General features: G+C 46.5%; 1 protein-coding gene across 8 annotated transcripts; it reads right to left on the bottom strand.

Moving 5' to 3' along the window:
• Nucleotides 1-477: 477 nt before the first annotated feature.
• On the bottom strand, nucleotides 478-26,381 carry ARHGAP1 (Rho GTPase activating protein 1). 8 transcript variants are annotated; one of them, XM_015630291.2, is made up of 14 exons: nucleotides 26,329-26,381; nucleotides 21,200-21,383; nucleotides 20,340-20,432; nucleotides 15,132-15,161; nucleotides 9,849-9,936; nucleotides 9,480-9,611; nucleotides 8,893-8,979; nucleotides 8,186-8,284; nucleotides 7,381-7,482; nucleotides 6,098-6,174; nucleotides 5,632-5,709; nucleotides 4,958-5,086; nucleotides 4,701-4,804; nucleotides 478-4,273 (listed from the first exon to the last, which is right to left on the bottom strand). In XM_015630291.2, the coding sequence occupies exons 2-14, from the start codon at nucleotides 21,336-21,338 to the stop codon at nucleotides 4,094-4,096; spliced, it is 1,338 nt and encodes a 445-aa protein (XP_015485777.1). In that variant the 5' UTR covers nucleotides 21,339-21,383; nucleotides 26,329-26,381; the 3' UTR covers nucleotides 478-4,093. The 8 variants fall into 8 exon arrangements, with proteins under 8 accessions (XP_015485777.1, XP_015485780.1, XP_015485779.1 ...); XM_015630294.3 differs by lacking the exon at nucleotides 26,329-26,381 and adding an exon at nucleotides 25,813-26,033; XM_015630293.2 differs by lacking the exon at nucleotides 26,329-26,381 and adding an exon at nucleotides 25,522-25,760.
• Nucleotides 26,382-26,790: the final 409 nt, after the last annotated feature.

Raw genomic sequence — 26,790 nt, 5'->3', positions numbered from 1 at the left:
GTAGTGAACTGAATATGGAACTCAAGGGGAGTGTGGTGGTCCTAACCAGACCAGTTCATCAAGTTAGCAATCCACATACATTGAAATGAGAAGGTGCAGGCTTCTGCTGTGTATCACCTGGCCACAGGATAAACTTGGCTAACTAATCCTAAAGTGGCTCCCACTTGGCACCCTTGGGCAGTCCTAGGCAGACCGCTCATCATGACAGGAAGTCGGTAATGTGGAAGAATAGCCCTCTTCAGGAAAGAGCCAAATATATACAATTTTTTTAACTCTATTTCCATCCCAAGGCTCCTGCAAACTAGTATTTCTTCAGAGTTACACAGGAGGCATTTCATACTTTCTTTCCTCCCTTGCAGCATGGTTGTGGTTTGCAGCATAGACAGCCTTATTTGTTTTTTGTAGATGTGCCACTGCTGCTGCCACTTGACAAACATACCTGTCATCATCATACAAATCATACATCATATCAATGTAATCTGAGATTACATTTTCATTTTTATTGAAATACAAAAAGTGCAAACTGTGAAATACAAGATCGGTGCAGATTAAAAGAAAATAAACAGTGTGAACCGTGAAAACCCAGGCCTGCACCTCATGAACATCAACAAAGAAGAAGGCAGGGAATGCCAGCAATAAAAGCAAAGCTGAAATTTTTGCACAGGAGCCCCTGTGCATATAAAAGGAAACTGGGACCAAACTGGCCCTCGGCTCTCTCGGGTTAGCACACAAGGCATCTGGATGGCCCCAGAACCCCTGCACCACCCAAAAGTTCTCGTGTCAGTTCACAGCTTGGGTCAGGGAGTGAACAGAGGCCATTAAGACAGCAGGAGGCTTGGCTAGCAGAGGGGAATGTTCTAGGTGCTAAAAGCAGGAGGTTGGTGCAGAACAGGTACCCCCCCAGGAAGAAATGGCTAATAGCTAACCTGAAAGGTAAGCCAGGGAAGAGACCCTTGGGCAGCTCTACAGCAAGGAGAAAACCAACAAAAGACCAGCACCTTAACTGTATACCATCCCCAACCTCTACAAGGCAGCAGAACCCAGCCCAGCCAGGACCCTGCCCATGTGAGAGAATTTAACCCCCCTGGCCTTGGCAAGTGCAGCCTCTGGTGACCACCCACCTGACACAGGCTGCAGGCAGCCCCGGGCCAGTTCCTTGCTCAGATCATAGGAGGAGTATTTCAATACATGGCATTCAGGAGAACAGACTGCAAAAGCAACCCTGGTTACTGTGCCTGCTCCAGGGCCCTCAGCAGCTCCAGCACAAGGAGCATTAGAGGAAAGGGGATATTTACAGTGGGTCCCTTCCAGGATTTGCAAGCACTTTCCCACCATGAGCAGTAGTAGTTCCCTGAACACTCTGAATCTCCTCCCTGCAGGCACTGAACCAGAGCAGGCTTTTATCCCTGCCTGCAGGGGATGAACCAGCCTCTATTTTGCTAAAAAAGGAAACATAATTTCAAGAATTCACTAAAAAAAAAAAAACCAAACCAAAACCTAAATCCCAAAAAAAAACCCTAAAATAAACCATCAAACTCCAGCCAGAACTCAGACACTTGCAGTTTTCCCCACTTTCCCCCTGGAGAGGAGCTATTCCAGCTCTGCTCCTCTGGCTACTGGGCAGGGAACAGTCCTTGCTGCTCTGCAAGGCCAGAACATGCCACCTTCCCCAGAGAGTGTGTAGGGCCAGGCCTCATGCAGGCAGGCACTTGGATTCCAGGTTGCCGAGCTTGGGCGTTTGTCCCAGAGGTTAGCTGGGCTTGCCTTTCCTCTAGGGAGATGAAGGAGAAGCCAGTGTCAGCTGCAGATACAGTCAGAGCACCAAGTCTCCTTCTCCCCCTACCAAAGCCTCCACAGAGCAGGGCACCTGCAGGGAATGAGGGGCTGCACTGCACTCCCTCAGCCTCCATAGCCTTGCCCCTTACACACTGGGGCAAGGACACCTCTCTCCACACTAGTCCACCCCAGATTACTCCTCCACAGCCCATCTGCCCTGCTAACTCATTCTAGAAGAGATTACAGATGAATTAGGAGCAGATTATTTCTCCCTCAAAAAACATGTATTTAGTTACTGCTGTGAATTGTTCAGGATAAAACAATTCATATCCTGGCCAAACAAGGAAGGCTCTTACTCTTGGAACAAGAAGATGAAGAAGTCAGCAGCCTGGTAGCCTCCATAGGGCAAAGTCTGCCAGTATCTAGAAAGGATCAGATCCAGTCCTATCTTACAACATCTCTTGCTCCAGCCTTAGTAATGCTCACTTTCTTGTTCACTGTTCCCACCCACGTGTGGGTGTGCCTCCTCCAAGCCAGCTGGCTGGACCTAGCTGCCCTGCAGAGCTGCCTATGTTTGCATCCATCCCCATTCCAGAGTTTAGCAAAAAGCAGTCTCCTTAATTCCTGCAGCAGATGCCACTTACTTTGATCACACCAGGACACCAACCCTTGGTCAGTGCTTAAAGGCAGGTTAAAATATTATGAAAAAGCAAATTCTATTTAGCATCCAGTAGCTTTTAAAAAAACAGTTCTGCTTGGTCCAAAAGATTTGTCCCTGAGGCCAGATGCAACAGGGAGGTCTGGCCCAGGCACACAGGGCACAAGATACAAAGATAAATCACACCAGTCAAGTAAGGCTAGAAGCTCCCTCCTAAAACCCTGACAGGCCCAGGCTGAGGAGAAGGATCTCTTTCAGTTCAGGTAATGGAAATGAGGCAACCCAAACCCAAAAAAGATGCTGTAACAGTATTGCAGTTGCTCCAGGGAGGTGCCAGGACCACCCCACTCTGAGCCTGCCTTGCAGAGAACACAATCTCTCCAGCTGTGCCCAGGGCATACAGGATGCATCTGACCAGGTGGCAGGGTGGAAGGTGTGAACCCCAGAGGAGACACGGCAAAGGCCCTTGGCATGGAATAGCTGTTACCTCACAGCTTTGGCACATGAGTACTCAGCACCTGGGCAGAAATTTGTAATCCAGGCCCTGTGCACTCCATGGTGAGGGTTAGCCCCAGTCCCCAGACCTTCCCTCAAGGCCATGCTCTGTTACACTGTGCTGAGGAAAGTTGTGCTCAAAAAGACAACTAACTAGTCAAGGCGGTCTGTGCCAGTCCGCACAGATACATATGCCAGAAGAGGAGGCCCTGTGCTGCTGCCAGGCCAGATTGTGATCCTCATGGTGTTCAGCAGCTCAGTGCCACCAAGGCACTCACTCCTGCCATTCAGACTCACCAGCTGTCAAAGGGTCACAGCTGGCCTGCATGCACAGCCAGGCCTGGCATGAACCTTCCCAGCCAGGCTGGAAGTGCTGCTGGAGGGACAAACACACCTGAGCTAGATAACTACAGGAGGCAAGTCACCCACTACAGTCCAGCCAACACTGAATAGTACCTGGAGTAGGTGACCCCAAGGGGCTGGGCTTTGGGCTAAACTCACCTTCATTGTTTTAGAGTCTGACAGGTAATAGCCCACTGCTGTGAGCCTCTCCTTCACCTGCCTGCCAGAAGCAGGGGGTCTAGAGTTGTGTTTGCAAATGCAGGCCATGCTGCCACCTGAAGCACAAGGGCTGCTGCTCCTTTCCCTGCTTTAGGTGCCCCTGGAGAAAGGCAGGATGCATGTTCAGTGCTGAGAAACGGCACTCACAGTAAGAATGTCTCCACCACAAAAACCAGCAAGTCCACCCTAGCCCAGACAGCCCAGCGGAGGCAAGGAGGGGTGAGCTGGGGCTACTGGGAGCTTGAACAAAAAGATCTGTGCTGAGGAAGGGACCAGGAGGGCAGAAAAACGGCACGTAAGGGAGGGAGGAAAGGAAGGCAGGTCATCTGATAGGGCAGAAGACTGGTGATGAGCCCTGGAGGAGCTGCACAGGTGGGTTAGGGCTCCAGTCTCAGCAGCTGGGAGACCAGCTCCCCTGTCCATCCAGAGCTGCAGGTCTCCTGCTCACTTACTTGCACACTTTCACCATCATCTCCACAGCCCTCACTCTGCTCATCACCCAGAAGATCAATGGTCCCTTTGTACTGGAGACAGCTTGGTCACAGCTCCAAGACAAAGAAGGGGGAAGGTGGGCACAGTGTGCAGGTGTGGGCTGGCCTGGATTCAGGCCTCCGCAGCCTCAAACAGCTCCTTCTGGTGGTCCAGCAGGAATTTGGTAAAGGTATTGATGGGATTGATGGCTTTTAGAGTGATGGCTACATCTTTGGCCCAGAGCAGATTTGGGCCAAACACAACTGCCAGGTTGGTGTTTGTCATCTTGTTTCTGTCGCTGTGAGCAGAGACCTATGTGGGAAGGAAAGAGACCATTTGTGAATCCTACAGAATAACACAGCAGCTGCCCTCTACCCTCCTCAAATCCAGAGCTGACAAACTCACAGAGATAATGAGAGGAGAAAAGCTGGTCAGGCCATAACATAACAACAGGACCAAGATGACTGTCAGATAATGTCTCTGCAAGTCCAGATCACCACTCACGATCTTCCCTCTTGCTTGAATGGCCTTGCAGTGGCTTCCTTGGCAGCAGGAAGTACTGTAAAGCAGATCTGAGACCCCTCTTCTACTCAGCTACTTTGTAGCTCTACCTCCACCCTGGGGAGCTTTCAGCCTTTCTGGTATAGACCACACAGGCTGTATGCCTTCACCTTTTAGGCTGAAGGCCTGCCTGCACCTCTCAGTGTTATGAGAACCAAGTGCTTAGGCCAGTGCTCACCTGCACCAGAAAGGCTGTCAGTAAACGGAGCACTTGGTAGTTTTCCTCTGGCAAATCCTGGAGCGTTTTGCGAACAATATCCACACGTTTCACCTCCTCCACACCTAAAAATCAAGAGAGACAGGACAATCCTCAGCACCCATCCTGATGAAGGCCCTCTTGGCAGTCACAAGGTATCCCATGCATGTCCCCACTAAGACATCTTTTGCCTTTAGCCAGTGCAACATTCAGGGAGTAGCACACTCGTCACAACTCACTCTGGAAACTGACAACATGGCTGTAGAGGCCAAAAGTGAGGAGGGGCTCAGGTAGCTCCCTCAAGAAGGTCTTGAGAATCACAGCAGGGAGGTGGACATCTTCATACTCCTGGAAATCTACGGGCATGCCTGAGAAAGTAGAGCAGAGACTCAGTGCTCACGGGCCAAAGCAGCACCTCCTCCAGACAAAGGACAGGACATGATGGTCACAACCCAAAACTAAGGAAGGGGTATTTTAAAGAACACAGAATCCTCAACTATCACATCTTCTAGCAGAGTGGAAAAATATGTTCCAAAATCATATACAAAGCAGTGCTGTATCCAGCACTACATCTTTAAAAGTCATCAAATGAAACATGACTAAGTTTCATCCTGGTCATCTTAAGTCCCTTCAGTATAACCAGAGTAAGACGGCATATCACACCCCATGAAACAGGGAAACTTTCAGGAAAAAAAAGGGTAGTAAGTGGAATATGAGTGGGAAGGAATATGCTTTCCACAGCAGAAGTGCCAGATACTTCTCCCTTGCAACTCAGGTCATACCCCAAGATGAGGCCTCACCTACAGACCTATCAGAGAAGGAGAGGATCCATGATGGACTAGTTCCAACACAGTTGCAGTTGGACAGTAGTAACTAGGGAATGAGAGTGGCTCTGATGTCTTTGGGCACTTACCCATATTGTATTTTTGCTGGACCTCTCTGACAACCTGTGTATTTGCTGATCTCCGGAAAATCCCCTCTGTATTAAGAGCTGTGAAGTGACAGCAGATGGACAAGAAAAAAATCAGCCATGTGAGAGTCTCTAAAAATGCTGGCCTTAACAATTATAAATCCATGCTGTGGGGCATTCAGACAGATATGAACAAGTCTCTTTTTTAGAGCACAACCATTCTGCTTCCACTATCAGACAAAGGATACAAGGAGCATTTGGTTAGTTTTATCAAAGTGGAAACATGGACTCCTCCAGAAAGAAGGTCTCCTAAGCCCTCCACAATCTCACTTGACAGCTAACTCACCTAGTTCAGGCTTTACACCCTATTCTAGGACTGCTGCTTTTCTTTATCTTACCACAGTCCTGATGGAAGCTTGGACAGAACAGAGATCACTGATACGGGATCGCAGCTTCCCCAAACACTTACCATGCTCAAGCAAGTGAGCAATGGTGTCTCTGACCACCAGAGGAACAGCAGACTGATCGGGGCTCTTCTCCCTGAGACTGCAGCAAGAAACAACATGTTATACATGACTGGTACACAGCACTGCTCCTGCCCTACATGCAGCCTCCAAGTCTTGAATTTGCCGCAACAAGCTGTACTACATATGATCTTGCTATCCCCATCCCTGGTTCAGCCATTATTCCAGGCTTCTATCCTCTTCATCCATCAGGTTCCATCATTGACTGCAGCAACTGTGAGCTCATTACTAGACCACAGGAACATTTTTCCATCTCCTGTAAAAATCTCAGTCTATATATGCCAGGGCAAAGTTTCTGGTTTCCCAGAAGGCAAGGATGCTAGTTATGAATCAGGTGAAAAGGGTTACGCTTCCTTTTTCCTTTCCCATAGAAGCAATTGCAGAAAGAAGCTGACACATGAGAAAAAAAAAAAAATTGGCCACCACATTCCTGTGACAGAAGATCAAACATCAGCAAAATGGCTGTCAGGGAATACCTCATGACACCAGGGTGCCACCCTCACATTTGATTGTCCAGACCACTGATAGCTTAGAGCTGTTCACCCCTCCCAGGCTGCTGACAAGCTCAGGCACCACGGCACCAGGGCAAACACCATCTGGAAATGTTGCACTGAAGCTGGGGAATGTGTTCCCAGACTGCCTCAGAGGATGTGTCTAGCTACACAGTACTGGCTCCTCCTCATTCCCCTGGGAGGCAAAACCACACTCAGAGTTAAAAATACCTTCAACACTTACTCAGTATCACCAGCCCTAGCCAGTGTCTGTGTTTGCCTTTGTCACTGTGCAGGAATGGGGAGTGGGATTCACTACAAGGGTGAATAGATGTGCTTTTAAAATAGAATTTATGATTTGGAGAACAACTAACAAATCTGCAGCACTGCTCAAAGCAGCATAGTCCTAAAGAGGCCCTTATCAGCCTCCTACAGACTTCTTTTGCTTAAAAGGAAGTTTCTAGTGCCATCTGACCCTATGGCCCTTATTTTGCTCCTCCCTTAGTGACCCTAAATTGCAAAAACAATCTAACCCAAGATCAAGAGGGTGGAACTGAATTGAGTTAGTCAGGCTCTGGACACAAGCACAGGGTTCTCTGGGAAAATGATTAAAGTGTCATAGGAAGTCTGAACTGCAAGAAATTTTGCAGCCATTTTCTGCTGTTTTTCAGTAATAAATACAGTGACATCATATCAAGCAAGTCAGGGCAAAAGCAGCAAAGTCCAGAAATACTCACTGCTGTAGGGAGACTCCAAACTGCTGGTTTGGCAGCGGTGGGCGTGGAGGTATTGGCTTCTGGGGTAAAGGTTTCTGCAGGGATCTCAGGTATTCATCATACCTACAGCAAAACACAGACTAGTAAAAAAGCCACTACACATCCTTGAAAGTGCAAAAACGCAGCACCACACACCCACTGGTAACAGCAACAGAGTAGTATAGTCAATTACACCTATGAAAAACCACGATAGGCAGTTCTGGAGCACAAGAACAAACATCTGGTTGCAAAAAAAAAGAAGGGAGAAAAGGAGTATCTGTAATCAAGAGTTGGCGTAGCTGAGTAGCAGCGTGGGCAGGAGGCCAGGACAGCACTGCTTGTGATGAGACAGATGCATATGTGGGTGTGGGACAGGGAAGCAATCTGGTAGGACTGAGATTATGGCAACTTTGGGAAGCCCTAAAGACAAGCTGAACAGTGCAAAATGAGCTAAGCAGGTGCCCAGACAACAGCAGATGCACACCATGAGCTCCAGGTCAGTGTTAAGGTCAGTATCTTGCAGAAAGTCCCCAGGGGGCTGAGTGGGAGATACAACATTGGTGCTCCCCTGGGGGAGGACTTTTATCTCAGACAGAACTGGGGACTGGGGGCCAAGGACACACAGGAAGGACGGCAGAAAGAAAGCAGTCTTGAAGGCAACTTGTCACCACACCCTGGAAAACCACCACTGCCTGAGTGGAACAATCTCTTCCTTCCCTTGCCACTCTTTACAAAAAGTCCCCTCTCACAGAGCCCCAAGCAAGGGGGAGAGAGGCAGTATTCTCACTTCAGCACTTGGCTTGGGATCCCCAACTGTTCCAGCTTCACATACTCCTCCAGCTCACTAAGGTAATTCACATAAAAAATCTTCCGTCCAAATTTAAAGCTGAAAAACAAGAGAAAGGTAGATAATGTGAGGAATTGGGAAATCCAGTAACAGAACTGACTTCTTACAGAAAAGAAGAGCAGGGGGCTGCAAGAAACATCAGTGGGGCAAAGGGGAGGTATGGCTGAGCAGCAGAAATGTCACCCACATCGTTCTGCCACTCCATCTATTCTACCAGGAGATGCAAAGACTTTCCAAGGTCCATTAGAAGCTCCAGCAGCAGAAGGAGCAGAAGGGTCCCTCAAATTCTGGATTTCTCTTTCCTGTGTTCAGCAGTAGGCTTGAGAAGATTTTACTCCCAATTATTTAATAGTTTATGATTTCAGTATCACAATAAATTTAAAAATTGACTTGCAGAGCCTGTAACTTTTTACTTCTACTTGGCTGGAGAGAAAAAGAGTAGCACAGAGCTGCAAACTCTGCAGTTTCCTAAAGAGGTATTTCTGGTGAGTACTTCTGAGCTCAGAAGTGGGAAGAGATAGAAAATGGTGAGAGACTCCAGGATAGGCTTGGCAGCCTGGGCTCAGCTTGTGCCCCTCTGAGAATGCCCCACTGTTCCCCCGCAGTGTGAGCATGTGGGTAAGCCTCCAATAGTGCTTCCTTCCTACCTAATCAGAGGCTTGAAGAGTATCAGCAAGGTCTTGATGAACATGGTTGGGTGCACAATATACAAGGCTTTGATGTTCTTCTTGTACCTGTCAAGAGAAGCCCAGTAATGACAAGCTGTACTTTAAGCAGAGGAACTAACCTTTCCACATAATTAAGGCACCCTGGTTGCTTCATCCTTTTTGCACTGAGCCTCACCACACCCCAGCACACCTGGCCTCTGCTCTTCCATGCTCTGTAGCTGTGTCAGGCTACTCAGCAGCCTAAGGACATGCTACCCTGTGTTCCAAGATTCACATAAAAGCAGTGAGCAGCCCATCCAGGAACCTACAATTATACCATGGGGCTGACACACTTGCACCAGATGTCCTGGGTTTGCTGCTTGTCTGTTGGCTTAAAGGATGTAACTACAGAAGGAGCGGTTTATCCTATGATTCAGTCTGCATTAAACAACAATCCACCTCCTTAAGCAGGAGAATAAATGACAGTAAATTATGATCAGCAAGCTGCACGGGGGGCCTGGGGAAGATCCTCTATGTTAGGCTAGAGAACAACACATAACGCCCTTGATTGCTGCAGCTTTACTCACTTGCGATCAAATTCCCTGTAGGCATCCCGCAACCAGCTCAGGGATGGCTTGTTCTCACTGGTCAGGCCATGGTGCAGGTACACCAGAGTGTAATCACTCTCCACATACTGGTCCAGTGTGAATTTCAGGTACCTGAGAAGAAAGAACTGATGAACTCACTTCGTGCCCTGCTACAGAGAAGCTCTTCCTCCCTTTGGGACTCTTTTTGTGTGCCATAACAGAGGATTTGCATCTCCAGCAACGGAGGTAAGCACTTGGGAGGACATGTCCAGCTAAAGAAGCCACTGCAGATCTGTCCCCAGGAATCCAACAGCTGAGAATTAGGTCAGAGTTAAGAAATTAACAGCATCCTACTAAGACTCTACTTACCCCAGCAGTTTCACGTGATCTAACTGATGACTTGGGGGCATCCGGCAGGCACTGAACAAAATGACTTTTCTTCCATATTTGTCATCACCTGCAGATAAAGTGCCAGAGATTATGGGGAGTTAAGGACCTCACATGGTCTTGGCAGCAAGGGGTAAAGAAAGAATGAGAAACCACCGTAACAAGGCACAGCTTCCAGCAAAGCTAAATCTGATTTTCAGCAGTTATCATGGGCCTAGTGTGGAAGCAGAAACCTGAACACCAAGGGCCTGGCAAGTCAACAATGAGAATGAAGAACAGATTTCCTGCTCCAGCCCTGAAAGGAGAGGAAGGACTGGAAGCCAGGATGCCTTGGGGCACATAAGGATGGAGGCAAGTACAGAGCAGAGTGCTCAGAGCATTAATCCTGCAAATTTGTCCCTGGGCACTGTTCCTGATGCACATGTGTCCAAGGAGGCAAAGGGAAAACTGCCCCTTACTGGCACAGTAACTCCTTCCACCCTGCACAGTCCCAGACTAACTTCTAATAGTCTGGTGCATCTGTATCTTACTTCACCTGAAGCTTAGTCCTGCACACAAAACACAGGACATTTCATACCCTGGAAATCAAGAAATTCCTAGAAAAAGAACACTTCCAGTTGCATCCCAAAGATGAGAAACAAGCATCATCCTAAGTCTTCTACAGATGGGCCAAGCAGGGCTTCTGGATTCTCCAGGGGGACTGTAGAATAAGCTCTTCACTGCTTCCTAGATTTTCCATCCACAGAGAAATTTTTCTGGCCTGAGACGGAAGGAGCTGCAAAGTGCAGCACAACAAAGCATTCTTTGTAAAAGCCATGCAGAAAACAGTCCCCATTACACTGGAGCCAAATAACCCATAAAGCACCGTCATGTCATGGAGGACACACCCAGCCACCACTTGAGGCTTCAGAGACAACAAGCCAAGTTTTTCCCAAAGCAAGTCTTCAACCATCAGTGGACTTCTGCCAGCAGAGATCTCAGCCCCATGAACAAAGCCCAAGCAGACACGCATGGCCAAGCTTAGCAGACGTGCTAGGGAATAGAGAGATTTGGATAAGTACAAACCAGGTCACAAATCTTGCGGACATACAGAGTTTGAGGGTAAGTCTGATTCTCTCCCAGACACAACACCCAATCCACTTCCACAAAGACGAATTCTTTTTAGCAGCAGTGCAGATGAAATGGTTCCTTTAGTATGAAGGGTGAAAGTCTTCCCACCTTTTTAGCTACTCACCCTGCTCTGAAACCTGTGTTTTCTTCAAGCAGAGAGTGCAACAGTGAATGGGACTGTTGAGATTATACTCAACAATACCTCCCTTACTCCCATATGGCAAACCATCTCACACAGACCACAGCACAGAAAAGCAGCAAGGATCAGTACTTATTCAGGACAGACCTGCAATACATCATTCCGCTTGAAATAAATCCTTTTCCCAGCATGGATTTTCAATATCCATGTAGCCATTTTCTCACCTTGGCACAGGCTGTTGTCCTCAACTACCACTTGGCTACACTTGCCATGCAGCAACTGAGGTCTCAGAACAGCAAACCTGATATTTCTGGGAATATTGCCTGTGAGTACCAGGTGACCACTTGGTGCTGCAAATGGCAGCAGAGAACTCATACACACCAGCCATGACATTAAGATGCCACCAGCTCCCTTTTGCCCCCATCTTGCCAGAACAGATTCTCTTGCTACTTGTTAATTTTTATTTTCACCTTACAAGTCCCATTTTTAAGCCACTCACCAGACAACACAGAATTTACTGATGCACACAAGGCAGAAATTCTACCAAAGCTAAGGACACTGCGGCAGCACTAGGTATGGACCAGGAAAGGGGCAGCATAGGCCATCACATTGACGTACACATGCGGAGATACGGGGCAGTTAGGGAGGACACAAGACCTGGAATGCAGGACTAGGAGAGAGTGATGCAAGGCTCATCTGGAACAGCCGGATACAGTCACAGCCAGGCCACAAGACCAACGTCACATCGCATATCCCACGGTAGCCCACTCTCTGCCTAGCCCAGAGTTTCCTGGTAGCTTGCTATGACTTTTAGGGCCTGGTCTAATGTAATTGAGTTGTCTAAAAGACTAAGTGCAGGTTACAAAGTCCTGGGAAAGGAACATGGCATATTGTGACCTTTTCCGTTGGTCTTGAGCAACTCATATGTCTCTATCAGAAAGACAAATGGTCCTGCCTGTATAAAGCACCAAGAGATGCAGTATTTGAGAATCAGTTGAGTTTTATAGTCATGGAAGAGAATGGCAAGAAAGACAACAGATCAAACATAGCTCTATGCTAAATTCAGAACAGGTGATATCTTCAGTTAACTGAGAGGCTGCATTTCACACCAGAGTGGATGGTCTGAGGGCCAGATGCAGACTGCAAGCTTAATCAAGGCAGGCCTTTGTGGTGTGCAGTACCAGCACCATGTTTGTGCCATGTTGTGGGTGGCCATACACTCAGCTCAGGCTTCTGGACACTGATTATCAGACCTGACAAGTCACAATTCAGGGACGACATACCTCACATAGCTTTCTCTGAAATGACATAAAAGCCTACAGCGAGGCCTATGCAAAGTCTTCAGTCTTGTTCCTTATATAGCCTTGGTGAAAACGTCTGAGATCGCTGGTAAAGAATAAACAGACAATCCATGATTCTGCCAAAGAGGAGATGGCATGTATCCCCTGGACAATTTCCAGGGCCAAGTACATCAAAAGATAATCTACAGCGGCCTGGATGACTGAAAAAGGAGTGGCCTGCTTTGCCTTCCAAATCAGAATGAATTTATGCATGAGACCTACAAAGGAACCATGCCCTTCTCTGAGTTCTGGGTTTTGCTCCAGTTTCATCACACTGATCTCAGCCTGTCAACACAGAAACTTCCAAAACCATCGACTGCTAACCTTGTTTCTACCTGACATATATCTGATCAGTGTCCTTGCTCCAGACATGACAAAATCAATAATTCAGCATCAAAGATGAACAATTAGTTGCTCCAATTTATAAACAAGAACCTAAAGTCCATTCCATGCATTCTTGTTGGAGGAAACTACCTTCAGGTGGCCCCTCTGCCTCCTACAGAACAGATTCTTATCAGGTTTGATCTTTCCCAGATGCTCCATCCCTTGTACTTGCTTTCCTGTTTGCAGTACTAATCTTATGTATCTAGGTTTTCACCCCTTGTTTGCAATTGCAAGTAGCTGAAGTTTCCACTGAACACAACTATAGACCATGAAGTAATCACTTGGCTTCCCAGGCTGCCTCCCACCTCTCCCAGATGAGGAATGCTCAATAGTTAACAACAAACCAATAACCAATTATTTACCACCAGTACTCACAGAGCACCCCAGCTTTGTAAGTTCATACATAAAACATATTTTCAATGTAGACTGGAATTAAACTACCTTCCTGAAGGATGTGATTCAGATTATTTTGCTTTTAACAACAAAGAGCAAGACACCAGCCAATATCTAAAGCCTCTCCAGTCAAGACAGCTGCTCATCTAAAGAGATGTGAACTCGTAGCAAGGATAGACAAAAGCTCCAGAACATTGTTATGGCACTTTTAAAGCCTGAACTGCATTTTTCCTCTTGCTTGAAAAGCAGCATTTCCATCTTCTAAGACAAAGGGAAAGGAAAATCACTGCTGTATTTCCAAGCCATGAGTGCAAGGCCACACTACTAAAAGGGCTGAAATTGAAATGCTGATGTAAATGTTTCAGATTGAAACCTGCAGCAATATCAACGTATCATAGCAGAAATTCACATCAAGATGGCAATAATGAGCCAAGACAGTGCATTAAATGAATCTGCACAGCTAACATGGAAAATACATCCTTGGTACCCAAATCCTGTTATTTATTATTTCTAGGTAAATAGAAATATATTCATTACATATGCTGAAATATATCCTTTAGCATTTATGTCATGGTTTGAGGCAGCCTAATAGCAGTCTAGAGACTGTTCATTCCTATCTTCATCAGGTCGCTTCAGTTAAGTGCCCACTTTGTTAAAAGATTCAAATGGGAGTATCCTAGTATTTTGATACTGAGAGAATGCAGATGGATAAAACTTGCCACCAAAAGCTAGTGTTACTGCTAAAATAACAAAGTTAACAGAGTCCAGGGTCAAGGAACGGGCACCACTACAGAATGCTGGAACATTACTACACAAATTTCACAAAGATTAGCATGTTCAATCAGAGCCACTGTCAGTAAAAAACCTGTCAAATATAATTTCACTCCAATTAGCTGTGCTAAGCTTATGGCACAGCTGGGAAACACTTAAATATAGTAGATTTTAGTTGCCTATTGAATTTCAGAGAGGATTTAGCCCTGAAGGAAAAGAAGGTAAGGAGCTCAAAGCAGAAGTATTTGAATACACGATTTTGTCCACCTCGATATTCCCAATATCCAAACACTGTCACAATCAGAAAGCCTTATAAACTGAATATAGCTTTAACTGATGCAAAATATACTGGAGGGTTGGATTAAAGAATGCAGACTGGGAGGATGTCTGAGAGCATAGAAAAGGGGATGAAGACTCCACATAATGAGGAAATGAGAATCAGCATTTCCATGAATCGTGTGAAGGTCTTAGCAATAAGAATTTCACACCAATAGAAGTTTTCATGTACATTGAGAAGCATGAAAGCACCAGCAGCCAAATTATTGAGACTTAGGACTGAAGTCCGGAGAGTGTTAACAAATGCTCAGCAAGCCCAGGGCAGTCAAGCACAGCTTTGGGCAAACAAGTTACCAGAACACAACATCTCTGCAGCCAAATGGAGAAGAAATAGATAACGGTTGCTTTCAGATGGAGAATCCAGTTTAAGTACCCGCTGCTTGGCGAGTGCAGCAGCAGATCACGTGAAAGAATAGGAAGCAATCCTAAAATGAACTTCCAAAGCACATATCATAACAGGATAAACTGGAGTTCAAACTGAACTGGTCCAAGCAGGCCACCACCATGACAAGACAGGAACAGGATTTACAGAGACCCATGAGCCCTGAAGTGCCCAAAGTAAAGCCCACTCGCCAAATTTGGCTCAGATGATTCTGCTGTGCCTGAGGCAGAGGTGCAGCCCTCAGACAACAATTTTGTGCAGCCTTTGGACTCCTGAAAAATTGCCAGTGCAGCCTAAGGCTGAGCAAAGTTTGGGCTCCCCTGAGACAGTCCAGTTACAGGCCATGGTCATGCTAAAGGAATACCATGATCTACAGAACCAAATGTTAGTGCCACAAAAAATCTACCTACCTGGTTGGGCCCCATCAAGTGCACCCTGGTCTGGAGGAATAGAAAAAAAGTTATAGCAAGCATCCTGTCCCAGAAAGTAATCATGAGGGTAAAGTCTGAGAGCCTAGCCAGATTGCCACTGGGCTGTCTTGCAGCATTCAACCTCCTTCCATTTCATCTTTCCCCCCTGCTCCTCTCCAAAGCAGCCTTGTCTAACAATGTGAGGCAATAACAGCAACCCTTGATTCCCAGATCTCTTTCTTGAATTTCCAACTAATTCCATATAATCAAATTTCTTGCCCTTACTGTTACACTTCCTCTGCCACCAAAACAGCAACTGCTGTACTGCCACTTTTAAAAGGGTTAATTGCAATTAATTCTGAAGTCTTCTGAACAACTTCAGAAGTGTACAGAAAATGGTATCATACCATATGAGTAACACATCCCACACCCATAACTTTTTTTTATGATTAGTAGATTCCAAATAAAAAATTAAATGCCAATTAGAATAAAAAAGAAGGTTCCTCTAGTTTATGAAGGCATTTATTATCACACCCAGTCCCTTTCCATCACTCTCACAACTATATACTCAACAGACCCACATGGGCCAATTGAGACAGAAGCCTTTGCAGAGGAGGGCTCTAGGAAGAAATTCTCCATTCTCTTAGCCTCCCTTAGAAACTTAAAATTCCTTAGATACTCTCCCTTTCCTTGACCTTGCATATCAAAATATGGTGCACAAGCTGGGCTTGCTTTGGATGGACTCAATTCTACAGAGGCAATTCATCATTTTTTATCATACAAAATATTCTTAAACAGACGAATAAACAAAAAAAGCTAAAAGCCGGAAACGACATCCAAAAGCAGCAGAAATGCAGGCAGTCTGTATTAATGGAACCAGAAACAATGCACCGTGCCTGAAGGGAAAAGGACCCTCTTTACCCTTTGCTAATGGACCTTTGCTGAGTCCATTAGCCACCAAATACACCTTCAACACAGGTTTTGTCTGCCCCTTCTACCTTTGCTTACCTAGAGAAACAACAGCTACTGGTGCTCCAAGACTGATTTTACCTCCCCATGTCAATCACCCACACCTACAGCTAATCATCAGCACTAGTTACAGCTTTGGCACCTGCAGCCATGTCTGTTGGTTAGGTTTGGTATCAGATTCACCAATGAAAATAGATTTACTGCTGAAATTGCAGCTTCAATCCAGTAAAACAAAAGAAGGTACAATCATAGCTCTCCACCTTGTTTTCCCACTTCAATTACACATATTGGCATTACAGGTTTTCTGTGAGAGCAGCCCCACAGGTGGACAATTAATGATGTGAGGCAGCAGATTTCCCACACAAACTAGCAGAAACATGCTCTGAGCTCCAACAAAGTTTTGAAATCAGTGGGCAGGGGTTACGTAGCCAGAGTATACAGTGACAGCCACTTTCCTGGCCACTGATACACTATCTTCTACCCTCCCTGGCAGTGAGAAACTCATATGCCAATATATATTATGCCCCCATTTTCTTATCCCAAAAGAAAGCAGGACAGTTATTGTGTAAAATGGGAATGCTGATGATCCTCATAGCCATAGTTTTGTATATTGACCACAAAGAAGAGACCAGTATTTCAGACTGGGCAGCAGAATGAGGAAGGAACACCTTGCCAGGGCTTACAAGAGCCCTTCTCATCCCACACAGCCACAGGTTTCCAGTATGAACTCCATCTCCAGAGACCTCCTTTAGGCTATTAACTTCCTGCTTTAGTTTTGAATTTCAGCCTGTGCTAAAATTCAAGGCCAAGACTGTCACCTCAACCCCCAAGAAAATGGAAGCAGCACCTTTGCTATGTAGGAACTGGCAGGAGAACACAGAAACTCTCAACATAACAGAAACTTGGGATAGTTCCTTAACAGTCCTCAAACAGGAGCTTGTGTTTCCTCCAAATGCTATGTGACGTGAGCAAGGAAAAAAACACACTTTGCAGAAGTGGATTGTGCAATGAAATCAAACCTCCTCTCAGCTTCTGGCCACATGTGAAGAAGAATTTCGCTGCTACAGTGCTCACAAAAAGAGGTACTCAGAGTCAAGAAGAACAAAACCACACAGAGACCTCTCCAGAGCCTGTGTAAAAACTCCATAAACACACACTTTAAGGCAAGTCTGAAAGGACCAGCAGAGCACCACATCGTTCTTCAGAAAAGCATTGAGTCCCAGAACCAAAAGAATGTTTCCTTAAACTAAAATACTGTGATTCCTAACAATATTCCAGTTCGAGTACTCCCTCAAGACTGTGGCCTGGATGCCTTTTGCTGTCATTTTTGTGTAACATACCACCACATGGGACAGCAGTGACATCCCTGCTCCTTTCCCATGGACAGCCTCTTCCCACAAGATCCCAGTCCTCAGAAAAGACAGGAGCATGGGGCACCAAGGAGAGTCTCCATGAAACTGCTGCACTATTTTTAAGTGAAAAACAAACCCCAAAAACTAATTTTCCTAACAAATTCTGCAAAATGTTTTTCAGTTATTTACCCTCTTAAGTCAGATAGCCAGGCTTTTTAAATCCAGCATGCCTTGGACTGAATCAGAAATTAAGGTCAGCTAGAAAACAAGTGTGCTAACTTTTTGTCATCAAAACTGGGCTTTTATTAAGCTATTAACATCATGCACATCCAGCAAGAAGCAATTACTTTTCTGACTACACAGGATAACACTGGGATCATGGAGTTCAGCCCGAGGATGGGAACCAGCCTTCTGCTTTTGTCTCAAAATAGCATCATCATCCCAGAACATATTTCAGGGCAGGCAGGAACAGAGTTAGCCACAAGCTTTCTGCTCTAAAGTGCAGAACAGGGAAGGACATGGGACAGAAAGCTAATGAATCAATAGAATGGAAAAAAATATCCTTGATCTGCTGCCATTTGCTAATATTTACAAGAGAACTAGGGTAATTTTGTTTCAGGCTCAGCATAGCCAGTGTTCATTGCACCTGGAGCTGCTGAAAAACACAATTTGTCAGCAGAGGCAGATCTGAGCAGTTTCATATTAATTCTCCAGAGATTTTTATTCTCCAGGCTACCTCTAATAGGATTTTTCCAAACTTTCCCAGATTGTTTGCCTCCAACAACAATTCAGAGAACACTACTCTGTCTGATACTCTGAACAGTTAAAATTCTCAATTACTGACAAAAAAAAAAATTAACAACTTCACCCCGGTACCAAGATTACAAGTCAGACCCCTTTGATCAACTTCACAAATTCTCCTTTCAGGAGATGAGAAACCAGCAAGTCTCAAACCTATATGGCAACAAATCCTCTATCTGGAGCTGTGCTCCAAGCTCTCCCAGTGCCAAGGAAGGCATCACACCACACGCTGTGTGTGGGACCATCACATGCTTTCAGACGCATCAACTACCGGTGAAAATTGGCCAGCAAGAGCCAGGAACAGAAGCTTCTCTGAGCTGTTTCTGCACTATACAGAGACACTGCAGGGACACAGAGCTCACTAGGAATACAAATTTAAACCACAACGAGGAAGAGTTCAGAATGCAGGCATGGCTCCCAGTCAGCCGCCATCCCATCCCGGAATCTTTTCAGGAAGCTGGCTAATTCTTCATTTGCTACCCTAGACCGTGTCAAATGGCTACATTCCAACAGCTGCTAACACACATCTCCACTGGAGGGATATTCCATTCAGAGAGCTTGTCAAAGAAAAGTCATGTTACCTTAGAACATGAAATCCCAACCCCATGGGAACAGAAATCCCAAAGAAAGAGTAGTGTTTATGTCAGAAGGCAGCAGACAAATTATATCCTTGGTTTGGGCTGACATTCCAATCTTATCAATGTCTCTGATCAAAACTCTGCTAAGCACTTTGAAGCTTAGTCTAAAGCAAATGACTTTAACTCACCCTTTCCCAGAGTCCTCAAACACCAGTTACCTCTATCATTTGCATTCCAAATATTCTTACTATTACCACTGAAATGGTGGAGTCCACACATCTATCCCTTTCCAGTTTCAGCACCAGAGACCAGGGTGCAGACCTCTATAAACCCCAGTCCTGAAACTCCAGCCCCATGGAAAAGAAGCATAGTAACACATTTGTAAATGAAAACACTTCTGGCAAATCTATAAAGGCATAATGGGCCAAATATCAAACACCTGGCCTGTCAAGCTGAGCAGGAGACAATACACAAAGATGTTTTGAGCCTGCCATTACTCTACAAAAGATGGAACATGAGACATCAGGAAAAAAAATAGCTCATTTGAGAAAACTGCCCAGAAAAGAATGAGATCAAGACAACTCTTACCAAAGTAAGTGCCTGAGACTCTTTCTGTTGTAGTCAAACTCTGCTGCAGAACAACCCTGAATCAGGAGGAGCCCAGCTTCCTTGAAAATTCACATGTGGGGCAAGGACCAAGGTACAGAGAGATGGCAGTAGGAGGGGTAGGAGGGGGTAGCAGGAGGGGTAGGAGGTGGCCATAGTCAAGCAGGAAGTATGAATCTAGTCACAAGTTGAAGAAGTGCTTTTTTTTTTTTTTTTTTTTTTTTTTTTTTTTTTTTTAAGAACAAGGAACACAAGACAAACTGGCCTTACCCTTCACTCAGGCTCACCACAGCAACCTGGAGAACACTCCCAAAACTCTTTCTTATGGAGGTCCCAGCAGTATATCACCAAGGGTTAGTGTAAATAAAATAATATGGACAAGAACACACAAAGAAAATCCAAATGCTTGTGACCCTGAATGAACAGGTCCTTCCTTGCCTATTCCCCCTATTTCGGATTTCTGTACATGTTATTTCTGGACAGCTCTGGTCATTCAGATATGAGTGACACCACCTATAGTGGATTACCCAGTCAGCTGAGGACCTTACAGCTGTATTGCTTAACTAGGTAATTTCTGTGACATTATCAAGCAAAAAACACTTTTGTGCTTGGGATGTAGTAAAGAGTCATAGCTAAAACAATTCAGCAAAAGCAACTGAGTCCTGATAATAATATAATCAAGGCAGCAAGAGCCAAATAAGGCAGAAGTAACCCAAGTTTAGCTGAAGTCAATGAAAAATCACACATATCACAAACATTCAAGAAGTTTGGTGTCCCTTCTTCAGCACCTGTCATTGCCACTTGGGCTTGGCAAACAGCAGATGTCCCCAGAGACCTATTACAAAAGCCCTTCCTCAGTCCAACTGCAAAGACATCAAAGGAGAAAACAGAAAGGTTCCTACCTGCTACTTCCACAATGTGGTGCCTGGCGATATCATAGTAGGGATCATCCCACTGCAGGTGAGTGACAGGCTCAGGGGAGCCTTTGGAGTCATCTGCACAAAGTACAAGAAACAAGCAATCAGAGAAGGGATCTGGAGCACGTTATTGGCAAGTACAAAGAGATAGAGGTATAAGAAAAAATGGCACTACTACATGGGAGGGGCTAATGTATGCAACTGTACACCTTGAAAACCTACTTTTGAAATTCTGAATGGACAAGAGCAGCAATGACTTCAGAAGAGTCCTGTCAGTCCTGTGAGAGCCATATGTGTCCCTCAATGTACACTCTCTCAAACCATTATTCAGATGTGTCACAAATATTCACAAAGACAAAACCCAAGGACACCACCATGAATTTTTAGGAAAGGAGGATTTTAACATAGTCCCCATGATGGATGGACATCCTGTACATCCTTGAGCTAATTTTCCTGACCTCTTTGTTCATTGTTCATAGCACAGGATTTCAGAGCAACAACTCAGGTCTCCAGCCCCACCTCCCAGATGGAAGTTTGAGACTATTCCTGTACAGAAGGCCAAACTCTCCTGCAAGAGACCATAATGGATGACACTCAAGGATTTACAGCACATCTATACTGTCAGCACCAAAATGTAGCCAGGCACAGGACTGAGAAGAGCATATTTACATCAGCTGGCTATTCAAAACTAAGGCTGATTCATGTGGGTGTGGTGCAAGTTTAATGTGGCTATAAAGCTTTAAATTGATCTGGGCTCTCTGAATATGTAGATATGACCACAATGCTGCAGGACAAACAACTGCTTTTTGGCCAAAATCCAGATCCCAAACAAGCAGGCTACTTACCTGATTTGGGAAAAGCAGGGACCTCATCTGCTGGCCAGTTCTTATCATCTATGGAGGCCAGTTTGAGCTGACTGAGGGACTGGCTGGTATCATCCAAGTTCAGGTCATCCTGAAGCTCCGAGAGTGGGTCTGTAGCCATGGTCCCCAAATATCACAGTTTATTTTGCAGTGTCTAGAACACAGACTGCAGAGATTGCTAGGTGAGACACAGAGATCACAAATCTACCTCCCCGCAGAGGCACTTCCTCTTCTCACTGATTTCCCCATAATATTCCCTTATCTTTACTTATCCAGAGATTGTTTCCCCTCCCCCTTAATACAAGCAGCAACTCCTCCTCCTTGCTGGAGGCACAACATGTCAGATTCTTTCATGCCAATTGCTATCAAACGCCATCAAGAGCTGTACCAACCCTCTCAAGGAGTCTCTGCTTGACCACAGCTCTGGACAGAACAGTTTTTCTCTCCTGAAACAGAAGCAGCACCAGGACTCTGCGGAAGGCGACAGGCTGCACCAGCCCCTGCCTGATACACTCCCTGTATGGCTCTAAGCTCCCCCTCCCTCCAAATGGCTGGCACAAAGCCCGGCTGTTTCCACAGTTGGCCCAGTGCTGGAAGCTTTCCCAAGAATCACCCCCCTTCTTCTCCCCTTAATGGAGAACCAGAGCTCTCAACAGCACTGAAGTGGGTGCTTCAGTGTGCTGGGATCTGAACAGAGAAGTGAACATCTCCTCAAAACAGGAATTTTTTAGGCTGAGCTATAAAACAGAGAGAACAATACACATACAATCTTCATCTCCTTTCAGCATCACCAACAAATCATTTCTCCTACATAATAGCTAGCAGCAAGGAATCATCTCTTTCATTTAAAGCCATACTGCCTGAATATTTTTCACCAAGCATGCGATAAGGAGACCAAAGAATTAAGAGGGTCCAAGAAACAGACAGCTCAGTGCATTTGCTGTTGTTTGCAAACACTTCTCACTCTCATCTGAAGCAGAAGATACATTAAAACTGGGACTGAGCTAGCACAGAATACAGGATCTCCTAAAAGTACCAATTCAGGGACAATCCTTGGGAAGCAGCTGTTATCCTCTGAATTCAATCTCCTGGAAGTAAGCAAGGAAACATTAAAAAGGACAACTATGTAGGTCTGGATTACATGGACAGTAATTCAGTGGCCAGCAGGCAGCAAGCCAAGAGACGCTGTAGAAAAACAAAGTGACACCTTGCATCAGAAAGAGTCTCTATAACACTGTTTCACAGAGATGCTTGTGATTATTTTGCTTTATGAGGAGAGCATAGAGTTCAAAGATGATCTGAGGAGGCAAAACACCTTAGTGTGAAAATAATATTTACAGTAAAGCTATTTCCTTTGGCAGAATGGAGAGGGGGCAATGATGTTTTGCGCTTTCCATCCCTAGAGCTTGAATGTGTATATTCATCCAGAGAAAACAATGAAACAGTTACTCAGACAGCACAGAGGACAAAACCTGTGAAAGATTAAGTTCTGGAAGGTGTCACATCCATTCTCAGGTCTATACTTGCACCAAGCTTGGGGATGCATTTTTAGAGCACAGGAAATTGGATATTCAGTGTTTTTCCTCTCCCTTTGGACCATTTGAATGTTATTTACTTCCTGTCCTCCCTTATCTGCTACTCACCAGTTTGCAACCAGTTTTCACCTCTCTGGGGCTCCCAAAGGATTGGAAAGTATTGCTAATCAAATGCAATGTTTCCCAAAATATCAAAGAGCATGACATATACAAGCAGCAGGTCATCAAGACAGCACATCAGACACACAGGGTCCCACCACTGCAGCCATGCAAAGTTCCAAGCAAAATTATACCCTGCCCTCTGGTGAGGGCTGCCAGAGCTACCTCACCTCCTCTGATCTTGACAGGGCAAGGAGCAAGAAATCAGGTTCCCTAGCACCGTGAGCTCATGCTGGAACCACGCAGCAGTGGAGCCAAGGGACAAGGACTCCCCACCCCTAGCAGCTGATCTGATTTCTATGGTAACACCAGGCACTGACTCCTATGACTCAGCGAGCTTAAAGCATTTCCCACAGGAGCTCAGCAGACCCAAAAGCCAGTGCTCCATGCTGAGGAAGCATCCACGGCTCCCCAGGGCAGCCTCTCAGCATTCACAGCTCTCAGGGACTTCCCGGCCCTAGTGGGGACAGAGGACCCACATTCAACTGCTGCCATTCCCTGAGATGCCTTTCATGGGAAGTTCTTGGGGACAACCACTTCCCCAAAGCTGGGTCCTGAAACGTTTGAGGACCAAATCCAAATCTCCCCACAGAGCAGTGATGGTACTGCCATAGGGCCAGCAAGTCACCAAGTGTTCTCACTTGTTCCCACACAGATCACCACCTGGCTTCACAGTCAGCTTACAGCACTTGTCCAGAGACAGAAGAGCAGGTTATTAGACAGCACTGGGGGATTTCCCCTGAGGCATATAATTAATCTTAGTGTGGCACCATGTGGAAGTTGTTAGTAGAACCCAAACTGCAAAAAGAGCCCAGTGGATACTGCTCTTCCCTCACTCTTTGGAAAAACAGAGAAGGCTCTCCAGATACCTTCATGTGGTTTTCACAGCTTCATTCCTTGGCTGTAGATTACTGCTCCATGGTGTTAATGGAAGCAGGATCCAGAGCAAAAGACCTCTTAGATTTCAGGTCCTTCTTGTGAACCAGACTGTAGTACCCAGAGAGCCCCAGAAGGTTTTGCAGAATTTTCTCCAGCCCTTTCCCAACATGTAAAAGGCAAAAGCATGGGGTCTCACATCAGATAACCATACAGCAGTTTAGCACATGTAACCCTCTACCTGTTTGGGAACCAGCAGGCTCTGAGAAGGAGATAAATGGAGTTAGGATGTAAGACACAAATTGAGGATCTTCATACAAGGATACACATTTTACTTTCCAATACTGCAGCCACATGAGATGCTTCCCTGTATACTCAAAAACGACCCCTAAGGGTCATTAAATGGAATCCATATGTATCATGGTGATATATTTGTTAACATGAGTAAAGAGTTAGTTAAAAACACTTCATGTTTTTTTAACAATAAAAGAGCATTTCAACAGATTTAACTCAGTTTAAAAACTGCACCTGTTTTACATAAATCTCATTACAAAAAGCAAGTGGTATACTCCATATAGCAAATAAGATAAGAAAAATTACACACCTAGATTTAAAAAACAAAAATTCTAGCCAAACATTCCAAAACAAAAGAATCACACCTGACAGCAGAAGCACTTGCTTACTGCCAAGCTCTAAAGAGCCAACCATTACCTTTTTTCCCATGTATGTCTTCTGCAACTACACTGCACCTGAACACTTGCTGTGTAATAAAAATTAACTTTCCTACATAAGACATATGATGGAGAACAGCTCATTCTGCTAAAGAAGAGAACTCAGACCACTAAAATAAAATTTTCACACGAATTCTGAGCTGAAGATTCCTTATGTAAGATCCAGAATTTACCCAGGGAAGACTATTCACTTATATCCAGAAAATCTTGGTAGTTGCTGTTCATGCAAACTATTTTTTTTCTTCAATTTCAATTTCACTACTTTTCTACCACTTATTTCTAAGCTACATCTGCTTGGTAGTTTCCTTTTCCTGTTTTTCTTCTAGATGTACTATTAGTTCAGAAGTGAATTACACTTCAAAATAAGTCCATGCATATATTACCACATCCTGGAGCTGTACCTACAATAACGAATTACAGAAGCAAAGCGGTCTCTTCTTCTGTGCAAGATGAACAAGCAATGGTCAGATGCAACGCAGTCCCAGTTGCGGGATTATTTTTCTGACTCTGCTGCCATCCACACCTCCTCCCAGTTCCGGCTTATTTGCACAAATGTCTTTTTCTGTACACATCAATCAAGAACCTGCACTTTGCTATAGTGTTAAAAACAAGCACATTGCAAGAAAAGGGAGCAGTTACTCAGCAGCAGACCTTCAGAGTACTCACGTGCATGAATAAGTTCCAGAACCAAGACCCACTTACAAAGCCCACCCCTTATCTTCCCTCACATCGAGACATATCCAAGATACCACCGAGAGCATCACTACACTGGTACTACCCTGAAAGAACAAAGAGGTCCAGGGCGAGACCTTGTCATGGCTCACCATGACCAATAAACTCAGGACAGACAAATTATTGCTCAGGGAAGCTCTTTGGTCCTTCATTATTCCAACAGCTTTTTAATTGAGCAGTTTTCCTTCCCCAGTCATCTCAATCCGTTTGCTGAAGGCCACCTCCGTGCCCGCTGGAAATCCACCCTAGTGAGCAGGCAGCCTCCCCTTACTGGTTCTCTGCAGGGTCTGCGGGCAAAAGCGCTGAACTCTCCAAGTGTCCTCTCCGGAGCTGCCGCACAAAGTACAGAGGCTGCTCTCAGCACCGTGCAGGACCCGCCCAGGACTCACATGTGAGGAAAGCTGTGGGGCACACACAGCCCGGCGCGGGCTGCACCCTCCCCCTCCTCATTACCCTCTCCACAATACATCCGTTCCCTCCTGTTCCCTTCGACTCATCCATCTCCTGTGAGACGCCCGAGCGAACCTCAAGATTGCTTACGAGACTCAGATTTGCTACTTACACTGTTGAAACAAAGGTCCCCTAGTACACGCCAGCTGTCTGAAGGCAGGACAAGTACCAGTCCCTGCTGCTGGGCACTGGGGTTAGCGGCAGCCAGCCCCAGCGCCAGCCCCAGCGCCAGCCCCACCGCAGGTCGGGAGCAGCCAGCAGCAGGCCCGGCGGCGCCGCTCCGGCGGTACCTGCACCGCCAGCACCGATCAGCGGTGAGCAGGACACCGCGGGCTGCCGGCCCGGCTCTCCCCGCCCAGGTGCCCGCGGCGCTTCAGCAGCCGCGCTCTTCCCGCCAGGCGCGCAGCGCGGGCGAACCGAGCCGCTCCCCAACACAGGGCGAGCCCGGCAACACCCGGGCGGATCGCTCGCGGCTCCGGGCCCAGCCCCGGCCCGCTCAGCCCCAGCCCCACCGCCGGGCCGCTCCCCCGCCCCAGCAGCACCAGGACAGGCCGCCGGGCCCCGCTGCTGCAGGCAGGGCCCGGCCGCGCTCTCCAGGCACCCCACGCCGCCCCGCTGGTGCCGGTACCTGCCGCCGCCACCGCCCGCCCGTCACCGCCGCTCGCCGGAAGCGCGGCCTCGCCGCCGGGGGAACCCGCCCCGCCCCGCCCCGCCCGCTGCCGGCCGCCGTCCGGGCGCGTCCGCCGCTCCCTCGCCGCGTTCCGCCGGCACGGAGCGCCCGAGGCCCAGGGGACGAGGAGGCGCGGGGGGCCCGAGGCACCCCCCGCAAGCGGAGCCTCTCGTGGGGGCGGTGAGCGGCCCGGCCTTGGCGAACATCGCGTTTGCGCTTCAGCTATCCCCGGCATGCGTGCGTTCTGAAGCCCCTGCGGGACGGCGCTCCGGACTTCGAGTCGCTTTTAGGAGCTACCAGCCGAGGAAGAGCGTGTCGCCTTGCTTTATGCTAGTCATGACGATACGTCCTAGAAATACTGCTCGTGAAACAATAGAAATGCTGCACGGGTACTGTGTCTGTGGTGAGAAATCAGAGATT

Source organism: Parus major, chromosome 5 (assembly GCF_001522545.3).
Source record: "Parus major isolate Abel chromosome 5, Parus_major1.1, whole genome shotgun sequence".
Taxonomy (NCBI): Eukaryota; Metazoa; Chordata; class Aves; order Passeriformes; family Paridae; genus Parus; species Parus major.
Note: the sequence above shows the minus strand (reverse complement) of the source record. Positions and strands in the feature narration are given on the sequence as shown.